Below are 13,876 nucleotides of genomic sequence, written 5' to 3' on the forward strand. Positions count from 1 at the left end.
TGGGGATTGGAACTGAAAGACAATAAGTTTATGACCCAGAAAACAGATCGACCTGCTGCACCCGAGAAGCTACTAAAATTGGTGAAATGCAAATGCAAAAAACGCTGCGACACAAAGAGATGTTCATGTAGGAAAAAAGGCTTAGAGTGTTCTGCAGGATGCTCAGGATGTCGTGGAATCAGCTGTACAAATGTACAGAAGTTCAACAAAACCGACTATGATATTGACTCAAATATATTTAATTAATGATAGAGCGTCAATTGTACAATGGCGAAGTAGACTTCAATATTAACTTAGAGTTTAAACTGTCATTATATCCATTATTGTTACAGCGACTCTTAAAACATGTTTTACACCATTTGCAGTTATTTTAAATTCAAAGATGTACTTATCAGTATATGTAACATAATTTTATTGAAATTATTATGTACAAAATAATCAAGTTTACAGATTTTGTAATGGTAACATCGTTCAACTGCATAATATTATATATGACCTTTTAAAAGTCAAGGTCAACCATTGTGACCCAAGGTCAATGCATTATTTATATATCTTTTAACATTTAGCAAATGTGTATGAACTTATTTAAGAAAAGCTATGTATCTAATACTGTCTATATAGAAAATTCACATTGATTGAAATGAAATTACTTTGTATAAGACTATCCCGACCACTCTTTATACAGAGATACAACACAAACTTTAAATAAATATTTGTAAAATAATGAAAATTCTGACAGATATATTCTTATCTCATATTTTAAACAAATGTATGTGTGTAAAAGTCTTTAGATCTACACTAGAAGAAGATTAAATTGTTATATTCAACACTACTCAATAAAAGCTATTTGTTATCATATAGACATACCCCAACCACTTTTCAATTCTATATATATAAATGGGGGCAAATAGTGTGTTATAAAAGATAATATAGTTTCTGTTACTTTTATTGTCATTGAAGATTCAGATATAGCTATGTTAACATGGATGTTTTATGTAAAAATGATGGGAAATTAAATACATATGAATTATAAGGAGTTTCATAGTAGAAAAATAAATACATTCATAAGCCTATATTTGGTTTCGCTTTTTGTAACTTTCTCCAGCTTAGATTTTTCTAGACTTTCGATATGTTATACTATATGCATTTATGATTTAAAAACACCAAAAACATTTTCTGTTGCAATTTGTTTGAGGTTTTGGGCGTATTTGAGCTAGAATGACTAGACTAAACCAAAACGCAGATTTTGAAACCTAAACGCGGACCTTAAGTTCAAGGTCAAGGTCACAGGGGTAAAATTGTTGTGTGTATGGAAAGGCCTTGTCCATATACACATGCATACCAAATATGAAGGTTATATCTCAAGAGACATAGAAGTTATGAGCATTTTTCAAAACCTAAACGCAGATTTTGAAACCTAAACGCGGAACCGAAGTTCAAGGTCAAGGTCACAGGGGTAAAAAAATGTGTGCGAATGGAAAGGCCTTGTGCGTATATGATTGTTACGCGTTGAGTCGTGGGTTCTGTTTGATTCGTGGGAATAGAAATCGCCTGAAATCTCGCAATAGAATGTTTGCACATGATGCAGTTCGTTACGGAAAAATGTTTTGACACGGTCACCATTTTTCCGATCAAAAATGCGTCAAAAACAAGTAAATAGTGTAATTCATCATAACTTGATAGGTCGGTATGATATATTTCCCCATTTATGTATTGTTCATATAGTGTTTCAAAGTAACACAAAATCGTTTATTTAGAAGTATTTACCATGCTACATCGTCTGTTGACATTTTTTCACAAGAAATTAACCTGTCCTGCAAGGTTAGTTTAAAGGCTATTTATAGTATGCAAATCTTGAAATTCTGGCAGCCAATCAGAACCCACGAATTAACCAGAAGCTTATTTTCATGATGGTAGTTTGACACTATCAACACAGTCGATTATTTTGATGATAAAAGACGATAAACATTTGGAAAAAAGCAACAAATCTTAAAGAAGAAAGGTCAATTATTATTTTCATAATGATTCATGGTCATATATTTATAAAATATTTGTAATGTAACAACTTTATGAAAATTACCCACGACTCAACCAGACTATAGCATACACATGCATACCAAATATGAAGGTTATATCTCAAGGGACATAGAAGTTATGAGCATTTTTCAAAACCTAATCGCAGATTTCGAAACCTTAACACGGACCCTAAGTTTAAGGTCAAGGTCACAGGGGTAAAAAATTTTGTGCGTATGGAAAGCCTAGTCCATATACACATGCATACCAAACATGAAGGTTATATCTTAAGGGACAAAGAAGTCATGAGCATTTTTCGAAACCTAAACGCAAAGTGTGACGAACAGACGGACTGTAAGATCACTATATGCCCTCCTTTGGGGGCATTAAAACAGCTTTATCATTTCCTTATTCTCTCTACCACATTAAGTGTGTGCGTTACAGATAAACAAAGCTCTACCTCTTTGTCCTGTATGTAGTTGTAGGGTCCATGTACAGGGCAGTCCCCTTCAAACTCCTTGTTGCATTCTACACAGTCTATGAGAGCAAACAAATCACATGACTACAATGAAATTTCATTTAAATCAAAAGCTCAAATCAACTACAGCCCAGGGAGTTCAATAGCTTCAAAAGAGTAAATGACCATGTGACATGCTTGCGTTGAAATCAGGACTCAACTTCAGTTGCAATATTTGACAGACTAATTATTCAACTATACACAGAGATATCAGTTTCAATAATTAGATTGATATGGTTTCTTAAATATTATTTTACTTTCAGAGTTATGTGCAACACAAAATTTTGTGTATGTACTTGACCCAGGTTCTAACTTGGTCTAGATATTGTCAATATTAACATACTAAAAAAGTTTTATCAAGATTGATTGAACTGTTGTCAGTTAATTGGTAACATGCAAAAGGTTGTCTATGCACAACACATGATGCTGAATTTAGACCACAATAGCTTAAATCGTGAACTAAGTGCACAGGATCCTAAAAATGAATATTATGTACACTTTAGTGAGACCTTCTAGTACAAGGTCATGTATATTTTGTTCTTGGGCTTACAGAGCAAGTTGTCATCATCTGGAGGTTTCAGGTTTGTACAAATGCCTATCTTTCTCTGTCCAAGACTGATCTCAGTCTTGTCATTTGCCGGTGTCTTAGCTTTCTTCACTCTCTGCAATGGTGTTAAAGACAAAGAATATTGATTACATTATTCACATTATATGCTAATAATTATCTTTAAATAATAAAAAAACATGTATCCCATGCAAAAGCTTTGAAATATCTCATTTCCCAAGCAAACTCTACTTTAAAAAAAGAAAGTCATTTTTAAAGTTTAGTGAAATGAAAATATGTGAGCATTAGCCATTTTGGTGATGTTGATAAGGTTTGCTGAGATTTTAACATTTTCTTTATCTTAACTTATAAAATACAAATCTAGGCTTACTTGTTTGAAAAATTGAATGACTTATCAACTTACTTTTTGATCTTAAATACAAATGAGATTATAACAAAATACCAAGAAATATATTAAACTTAATCGTGCTTCTTTTATTGCAAAGCTACAGCTATAGCTAGATGCCAAATAGTTCTGGAAACATAAAAAAAAAATCCAATGATGTCTTGACTGGATTTTCATAGTGTTTAGAGTAAATATGGCAAATTATGTTAAAATAAAATGATGGAAAGAAGCTGAACAAAAACCTGGAATGCATCAAAGACACGGATGCCCCCACTACAAATCTGAGATATATTATACAGTGGACAATACGAAACAAGAGAACCACTTCAGCCAAAACTGGTTAAAAACAAAGATGCTTCTTCACAATCATCTTCACAGTAATGTAATTCAGGAGTTTTAATGTGAACAAAATTCAAGAAGCAGTTATAAAGGTCTTCTATTCACAAAATATTCAGAAGTGTATATTATAAGATGACATGGAAATGTGCATGTAGAAGACAGATAACCCCACATTTCACATTTTGTCAGTAAATTCCACTTATGTTTGAAAAATCTGACCCAAAAGCTGAAGGTGAGCAAGTTCAAACGCTGATTAAAATATTTTGTAGGCTTCAATCTCTAGCAGCAATTGTCTTAACCCTAGTTATATCAATTTAGTACATAATATTTCACTTTAACTGTGTTTTAATATTGTAGCCGGTATTGTTTAATTGCTTAAGTTTCTTAAGTTTTCTTACAGCATTTTAATTTATATCATGCAATTTAAGATTATTAATGCTGATTGAGTAAGTGTCGACCTGAAATGGCTTGAAGTCACCCGGGGTTGATTAGAAACCAATTCATGTGGTGACTTCAAGCCGATTCTAGTCACCCAGTCGGCTTGAAGTCAAGTTTCAGCAGTACTTTTTGAGTGCATTTTTTGCTAAAAAGGAAAAGGGAAGACAACTTATGTTGTGCACAAATCATCACAACCAAGATATAATTGGGCTCAACTCCACATGCTCATTAATGTGTTTGTAAAGTTTCAGCTCATTCACACTAATATTTTTTTAACATACTCCCCACACAAGTAAAGAAATTTTATTTTAAATAGAAAAGGAACATTGTCTACTCATTAGGCTTTATTGGGCAGTTAAAGTTTGAGAAAAATCTGTCAAAAGTGAATGAAGACTTTAAAAAAAATGTTGGCACTGTATATTTTTTAAAAAGTGACCAAAGGCCATGATCATTCAAAAACTTGTTGCAGCCCGTTTTTCTTACTTTGTTATCATCAAACTTTAAAAAACGATACACACTGTTGTTGAAGAGAAGTCGAAGGCAATACAACAAAGCAAAATACCGGTAACTTATACATACCTTAACACCCACTAGGTCACTATGTTTGTCCAATTTTCTCTTTGCTGGTTTCCGAATAAGGGGGACAGTCATTTTTTCAGCATTTTCTGCAAACACATCATAACAATTAAACGACTTTGATAACTCAAGGTTTATGTAAACCATTTTTTTAGTCAAAATATTGAATTATTTGTGACTCTTATTTTCAGACTACCCATATAATCCCTTATAATTGATGACCAAGTATTTAGACAGTTGCACTTAGTCTGAATTTGTTGACAGATTGCATGTGATTCTACAACAGGATGACTTTTATAAATCCTTTCAAATGAATGGGAGAAGTGACAGGACCATTGCATTTCCTCTGTTTGGTTTAATCGGCATGCATGCCAGTTATTGATTTAACCAATAGCTTCAAGTGGTTAGGCAGTTTAAATGATAGACGTAAGGAACCAATACGTTTAGCTTATTGTATAGACATTTTTTGTTTTTTCCTTTTCCAAAAAGAGCTGACTGAAGTAAACTTGTGCTATTTATTATAATCTGGTTGATGTAAACAAATGTTTTAGTATTTAAATAAACCACATAATGCCAAATTTTCAATGTTTAAAATCTTACTATACATCGTAAGATAAATGCAATAATACAGATAATACACACAATATACCACAGTTGTTGAGAGCTTTTATAAATAACAATACCTCTTACTGTACCCCTCGGCTTGACTAAAACTATCGAAGAACCTTGACTAAGAATCTTATTTGGTGCCGGAAGGGTTGAATTATAGCTCTTGCTTTCCTCTTTGCTTCTTTCAATGAATATCTCTTCAAAGTCATCAGAAGAACAATCACCAGACTCTACTACCAGATTGGAATTCACTACCTTGGATGCCATGGCAACTTCTTCAACTTGATAACTCATCGACAAAGAAACTTTATTGCTCTGACTGTCAGAAATGTTATGTGATAGACTTGACTTCAAATCATAGCTAATTAAAGGCAATGGAACATGCGGATCATTCCTTGGTAATATTACAAATTGTTGGTCCATACTGTCTGTTACATCACTTGACAAACCAATGGGCTGATGTGTAGGAATTTCTTTTTCAATGGATATATCACAACACTCCTTTTTACACCTAGCATCAGTAGATTTAGAACTGGCAGCTGTCACTAACCTGCATGATATGGAAGGACTTACATTCGTATGCAAAACCTGAACTGGTGAGGTACTCAAAGTATTTGCCTTTTGAGTTTTTAAAGGCAAATGAATGACAGAAGTCAAATCAGAGGAAGAATGTTGTTCACTTGGCATAAACTGACCATATTCAAAATCTATGAAAACTTCTTGAGAACCAATCTGGCTCGGTGGCAACTCGTTTAGAATCCTCAGCCTGTGTTCCTCAGTGAATTTATCACCAGCATCCTGTATTGTATCCAACACTGGCTCCTTCTTGGTCCCACCTTGTGGGGTCTTTACTGGACAGGGGATATAAAGATCCCCACGCTTTCCTCTACCATGGAATGTGTCTGTTTCTTGACATATCTCTTTCCCTAGAATCTGTTCTGACTTTGCAGACCCAGAATAAAAACAAGCAGCTATATTACACCATTCATCAGCCTCAACTTTGACACAAACAGAGTTAAAGTCATCTAGTGTTTGGTAAGAATTTATCGCACTTACAATGGTCGATATAGAGTTTACATCACTTTGGGTTGTGGAATCAAATTCTTTTATAATCGCAGTATTGATTTCTGTTTCACTTCCCATGAGATTGTATTCTTTGTGTTGTTTTCGTCTTTTGTACTTGTTAGAGGGCTCCAGAAGGGGACTTTTCCGTGCACTTGTCATTCTGGAAATGAATATGGTAAAAGATAAAAATTGTCATCTAAGGCATTCACTTGGGAGGGTATTTATAAACAGTAGCATTGACAGCCATTCAAGACATTTATGCTTAAATATTGCCAAAAGCTTGGCAAGTGCAATCATAAAGTTAAGCATTATTAAATAATAATTATGTTTCATTGATTTTTTAAATTATCATCTTCTCTTTTCAAAGATATGAATTAACTAGACCTTGTCGCACTAGTAACTTATACATCCCGGCGTTGCATGTAGTAAGTTGCAGCAAGTAATGGCAATGACAAATAGGACTCTAGGAAAAATCAGGGCCCTGGACATGTACCCCAGACAGTATTGAAAATGCGGACACAAATTTCTGCAATAAGGAGGTTATTTAATCTTCTTCAAGCATGTTACTCTCTATTTTGTCAGCCTTTTTTAAAATACAAAACCCCCATTATAATTTTGTGTCTTCATTTCAAGTTTTATGTCTTTCAGCAAGTAAACAAACACATGTTTTTGAAACAGGGGTGGAAAACCTTGAACAGATGTGGCAATACAAGCAGTAACAGCCATACCATAGCACTGATTAGATCGCACAAACAAACAGTAATCTGAATTCGGTGCTAGTGAAATTACTTATACAGGTGTATGAAGCAATGACCCATGTATATCTGTTCTAAAAATAAAAGGGAAAACGCTGACTGAACATGAAACAAGTGTTCCACGGTAGGATACATATGCCCCCCCACAGGGCTTTGACCTAGTGACCCCAATTTCAATAGGGGTCATCTACTGTCCAAGGCCAACGCACATGTGAAGTATAAAGCCAATCTGTCAATTCTTCAATGACGAGTTAGTGATCGGAAACAATTTTCACTTAGTGAGTTAGTGACCTTGACCTTTGACCTAGTTACCCCAATGTCAATAGGGGTCATCAACTGTCCAAGGCCAATGCACATGTGAAGTATAAAGCCAATCTGTCAATTCTTCAATGACAGTTAGTGATCGGAAACAATTTTCACTTAGTGAGTTAGTGACCTTGACCTTGACCTAGTGATCCCAATGTCAATAGGGGTCATCAACTGTCCAAGGCCAATGCGCATGTTAAGTATTAAGCCAATCCGTCAATTCTTGAACGATTTATTGATTGAAAAGATCGTATTCTTTAAATGTAACAGTGACCTTGACCTTTGACCTAGTGACCTCAATTTCAATAAGGTTCATCTACTTCAAAGGCCAGTGCACATGTGAAATATCAAGCCGATTGGTCAATTCGTTGACGAGTTATTGATTGGTAACGATTTTCACACTTAGTGTTAAAGTGACCTTGACCTTTGACCTAGTGATCCCAATTTCAATAGGGGTCATCTACTTCTAAACCAATCCACATGTGAAGTATCAAGCCCATCGGTAAATTGTTTCATGAGTTATCGATCCGAAACGATTTTCATACTTAGTGTGAGAGTGACCTTGACCTTTTACTAAGTGAACCCATTTTCAATAGGAGTCATCTACTGTCTCATGCTAATGCACATGTGAAGTATCAAGGCGATCAGTCAATTTGTTCACCAGTTATTGATCGGAAACATTTTTCACACTTAGTGATAGTGACCTTGACATTAAAACTAGTGACCCCAATTTCAATAGGGGTCATCTACTGTCCAAGGCAAATGCAAAGTATTAAGCCAATCGGTCAATTCTTTGAAGAGTTATTGATCAGAAACAATTTTCACTTAGTGTGATAATGACCTTAGACCTAGTGACCCCAATTTCAATAGGGGTCATCTACTGTCCAAGTATAATGCACATGCAAAGTATCAAGCCAATCGGTAAGTTTGTTGACAATTTATTGATTGGAAACAATCTTCACACTCAGTGTCACTGTGATAGTGACCTTGACCTTTGACCTAGGGACCTTAATGTCAATAGGGGTCATCTACTGTCCTAGGTTAAAGCACATGTTAAGTATCAAGCCAATCGGTCAATTTGTTGACAAGTTATGCATTGGAAACCTAATGGTCTACAGACATTCAGACTGGTCTACAGACAGACACCCTGACATATAGCAAAACAATATAAAAAGCCCATATTCGGCTTCTCTAGAAGACGCTAGTGCTCATCTAGAACTTTAATTTCAAGCTCTTGATAGATCTGGAAACGACGGTGTGTAACAGACTTTTACTGGTTCTCTTCACTCTGCCAACAAGTTTTTACCCGTGTCGAAAAATTGCACATAAGCGCTCATGCACCATGCAAAATGCCCAGCGAATAGTTCAGGAAAGGCTCTCCATGTAAATCAAGTAATGAACAATACAGACAATACAAACATGCAAAAGCCGACTTCCAGAGACTCTTTGGATGGCACTCAAACCAGTTCATGCTGCAGCTTGGCCAGGATCTCGACAAAGCATGTGAAATGGACAGCAAAACATTCTGGAAAATTGTAAACTCCAAAAAAAAGACTAAATGCCACACATGAAAGTGCTGGCATTTAATTCCATAACAAGACATACAGGGTTGCACAAGAGTTTACTGAACAATGCAGTAACTATTTCAAGTTACTTTACATCCTGTCAGATAAACCTACACTTGAAAACAAATGGAAACAATGCGATGAAAATATGTTACAAAGTGTCATGTCAACCAAGTGTGATGTCTGCCATTAAAGACTGTCCAACCGGTGAAGCCGCCAGATCTGATACCATATGTTACGAACATTTAGTTATTGTGGTAGATATCCTTTCCCCAATCATAGAAAACATGTTCACATATATGTTGCAACATGTTAATGTCGAAGTGGAAATGAAAACGGGTGTGATAATAACACTTCATACATGAAGTAAACAAGAGGGCCTGAAAGGCCCAAAGTCGCTCACCTGAGATAAAAAGAAATGACCTGTTCTTTGCAGCCCAAGATAGCAATGGAACAAACGTTCTAACAAAGTTTCATGAAGAATGAACAACAAATGGCCCCCCCCCCCCCCTCGCGGCCATGTTTTCTCTTTAAACAGACCTGAACCATTTTTTAACTCTTCAAAGACATGTCCAAATTTCATGAAGATTGGGCAAAAAATGTGTCTTCTAGACTGTTCACATGTTTTCACTGTAAACTGAAGCGTTTCACCCGTCATGCCGGCTATAAAATTAAAATGAAGTCAATAATTTTAATTATTATTTATTTATCATATATTTATGTGACTAAATTATTTTTATTCTTTCCAAACATTCATCATTAATACTTAAGCAATAATGCAAATGTTATGCCGCTTTTATTTAGCGATGGCATACGATAATAGGTAGGAAGCGTGCGGTGCTAGTGGAACACTGTAGAGGAAACGAACACAGCAGTTGTCACAATTTATTTTAACAGCTACATTTCTTTTTTATATATAACAAATACAACAGAATCCTCAAAAACATATTAAAATCTGAATCGTTAAACATTTCTCATTTTTAATCTATAATTAGGGCAAATTAGCTTAAACTGGTGAGAACTCACTTTGCTGTGAGAAGTAAATTTATAAAAACAATATCTGATGTGTAAAGTTTCTCAATAATTATTAATCATTACAGGTACAATTATTTTCAGACACTTCATTTTTTTCTTATATATAACAATTACCGGAATATATTTTATTCAAGTGATATTTTGATATGCAAATAGTAAAATTACTGTATAGCTTATGTGCCATACAAGTAATAAGTCAAGAATGATCTTTAATAACATAAGCAAGCATTTATATAAAAAGAGTTACATTAATGAATTATTACTTAAAATTCAACTTTCAAATTACTTTACATAACTCTTAAATTGCCTAATAGAAAAGTAATCACTCAACCCTTAAAATAATAATATAGATGTTATTTTATCTCAAACAAACAAAATGTCTTACATGTACCTGAAGAGGAAACAAGCAATTATCACAATTTATTTTAATAGCTACATTTCTTTTGCTGCTAAGTGATCTTGCATGTGCTTAAATTCCAAATTTCCTCCAGGTGTCTAGACCATGATGAAGGGCTTTACATTTATTTAGCAATCAAGAACAATCAAGAATATCAATTCAAGAATATAAAAGTGACAATTTAGATTTAGGATGTTTGGGTATTATCATAATATTATGATAAGCCGTCATTGTTTGCTTAAAGCTAAAGGCTTAAAGTTAAGATGACTGGGTATGATTTAACAATATTATGTAAAATTGGCTGCATTAATCTTTAATAACGCACAGCAAATTTAACTATATTACTTTTAAATTAAAACTAAATAACATTTTAAATTTATATCTAAAAATATTACTAAATAATATTTCAACTTTCATAAAATATTAAATAATCATAATTGATATGGTGTGCATAACACAAGCAATTCATATAGAAGTACAGTTCATAAACTTTCAAAAGTTAATCATAGTTAAACAAGGTTTCGAAAACAATTATACACTTTCATGTCTAAACTGGGTCAACAGTTTGTGTTCAGTATGAGGCAAATGCCTGTATAAAGCACTAGGATAAACAAACACCCGTGACCACTATGATTGACTTCACTCACAAACTTCACTTTCACTAAACAAATAATTAAGAACTCACTTTCATTGTATTATTCACTTAAGTCTAATGTAAGACACTTAAAGAAAACAAACAGTTTAAATCCATTTCTTCGGCTTTGATTAATAACTTATAACTTGCGTTAATCACAACACACTAAGTCACTTTAATTAAAAGACTAGCTGAGATTTGTCATTTAATAAATTCACTAAGTTCACTCATTACTTATTTAAAACACTATCTTGTTGCTGTATAAATTCAGTAAGTCCTGTTCTTTATTTAATCACTAACTCAATATTTTCACTTAGTGAAAAAAACAAACTAAGTCACTTTGCCTTAGTCACTTAGTTAATAATCGCACTTAGTTAAAAGAACTAAACTAACTTCACTAACTTAACATTCCCAGTTAGTGAAACACAGTAAATCACTAGTGCAATATTTTCATTTAGAGAAAAATAAGACTAAGTAACTTTTACAAAGTGAAATTTCAAATAAGAACATTAAACTCACCTCCATGATATAAACTAACAGTTGCTATACTAAACAGGTCTGGCAGGTTAGTAATTCACTTAGTGTTGTGAAAATAGCAAATCAATTTGGCGTTATCAACCATCTGTTTCACATTAATACCCCCGTATATTGATCGCGATGTGTTATTGGGCTGTTGTCATGGCAGTTGCATAATAAATATCTTTGTCTATTGTTTATATCACCGTTGATTGCTTTATTGAGGCAAACATATGGTTGATTTGATACCAATGTGACAATTTTAAGACAATTCCTTTTTAGACAAATACATTTTTGGATGGGATAATTCGCATTGAACATGGGTAAATCAAGTGACCCAATGTGCAAGCAAGTTGCACATCTACATTTAGTTATTTAGTTTAGTTACTCTGTCAGAAACAATTTCGTGCTCTTATTCAATTTGACAATATTCAGAACGAGAATAACTATAATAATAAAATAATAAGTATTATTATTATATTCAGAATGAGAATAATTATAATAATAAAATAATAAGTATTATTATTATATATCTATAAAACTGATGGTTGGTTTATTTAGCATGTATGATAATACATGTATACGGTGTAGCCATGATAATTACTGTAAGCACAGTTGCCCCCCTTTGATGTCATGGTGTAATTCAAAATGGCTGACAAGCAGCTAATAACAACGATTAAGATGAAAATTTTCACAGGAAAATTTCTGTTCTGCTCTTTATTCGTATATTATACGCACCCCCTACTTGAAAAAAAATTTGGAAGGTAAAATAGTGCGCATTATATTCGTGTAATTACGGTAGTGGACTAACTCTTTCAACTTAGAGCCAGGGGTTCTAACATTAGTCCCCTGATTCTGAGGTATATATAGCATATATTGCTGGTAACCTAGGTAAACATCCAATCAAATGAGAGCACTGCTATTCTTTGTATCCAGGTAAAGATAAGCACTGGTCAGAAGAGATGCAGCACTGACCACTGATGTAAACTATCTGCATCCACACTTACAGAGAGTTTAAAGCATCTATTTCATATGCACTTGAAGACCTGGCTTGTCTGCAATAATGCTGAGGACGGTAACCCATATGTGCCTTATCCAATCTCGAAATCCCATCCAGAGTTGCTGCCCATAGTGAAATGAGTGAATAAAGCGGTACCGTTCATGTTATCAAGATTATACGCAGAACAGTGTCACAAGTGCTCAAGATGGTGAGAAAATATTATTGAACACTTACTTTTTTCTGCCCTTATACATGTAATACTACCCACCTAACACCCATGAGAGCATTCATCATTTAAACTTGCGGGGTATACTTCCACTTACAATACAGCAGTTTACCGCTTGAACTACAAGCAGATGTATTGATGTCTCAAATGTTCCTAAATGCAGCCGGGTCAAACTTTCCAATGCTTAAAATATTATATCGTAGGCTAAACGGATACGGCTAACAAGTAACAAACAATGCTCGGGCATTGAGGTTGTAATTACTTCAGAGAATGTATTCTTGAATTTATTCTCCTAACGTGTCAACAAGTTTGTTTCTTATTTTCAAAAGATTGTTACCGCGTATGTTTCGATCAGAATTGGTTTGAGAACACATGAGCATGTTCGTTATGTGTATTCACTTATTATCTAATATATTGGTGCACTATAATATTATAAGTTTAATGTTTACACCACATGCATACTTTTTTTCTGTTTCATTGATCCCTAGAAGATTTATTTTGCTTAACAAAATCAATTTAATTTCATAAAGATAAATAATAGTTCAAATATATGTGTATATAAGTTTACTCAGTTTCTAATGTCAATGTATGATGTGCTGATGGCTAAAGAAGTGCAAGATATTGTATGTAAACATATTTGTCTTATGCTTTTTGTTAAATTTTTTTAATGTGTATCTTATTACTTGTTCAGATTTTCATGTATTTGGAGGAAATAAAGTTACATATACCTTAATTGTTTTTAAAATAAAAATTGTTAATACTAAACATGTGTTTTCTGTTCTTGAAAGTAAACCTCAAATCTTGCGTGCTGCAATATCTGTGATAATGGAAAACATACAAACATTGATTTTGTTTTTATCTTATAATTATATAATTCATGTAACATGCATGTCATATATTAGCCAAAACAGGACATTTTTTAATTCAGCAGGATA

At 33.6% G+C, this 13,876-nt stretch overlaps 1 protein-coding gene across 10 annotated transcripts in view; it reads right to left on the reverse strand.

Annotated features, from left to right (window-relative positions):
- LOC127877678 (zinc finger protein 708-like) overlaps positions 1–13,876 on the reverse strand; it is a 55,590-nt gene that overhangs the window by 9,608 nt on the left and 32,106 nt on the right. For 8 of the 10 annotated variants that reach the window (XM_052423781.1, XM_052423788.1, XM_052423786.1 and 5 more), the window contains exons 2-5: positions 5,517–6,667; positions 4,837–4,922; positions 3,081–3,192; positions 2,474–2,550 (exon numbers count right to left, since the gene is read on the reverse strand). In XM_052423781.1, the coding sequence (XP_052279741.1) occupies positions 2,474–2,550; positions 3,081–3,192; positions 4,837–4,922; positions 5,517–6,666 (1,425 nt within the window). In that variant the 5' untranslated portion in view covers position 6,667. The remainder of the gene's footprint in view (positions 1–2,473; positions 2,551–3,080; positions 3,193–4,836; positions 4,923–5,516; positions 6,668–13,876) is intronic. The other 2 variants (XM_052423782.1, XM_052423789.1) reach the window with 2 other exon arrangements.

The sequence above is a fragment of the Dreissena polymorpha genome, chromosome 4, assembly GCF_020536995.1.
Source record: "Dreissena polymorpha isolate Duluth1 chromosome 4, UMN_Dpol_1.0, whole genome shotgun sequence".
In the NCBI taxonomy this organism is placed as follows: Eukaryota; Metazoa; Mollusca; class Bivalvia; order Myida; family Dreissenidae; genus Dreissena; species Dreissena polymorpha.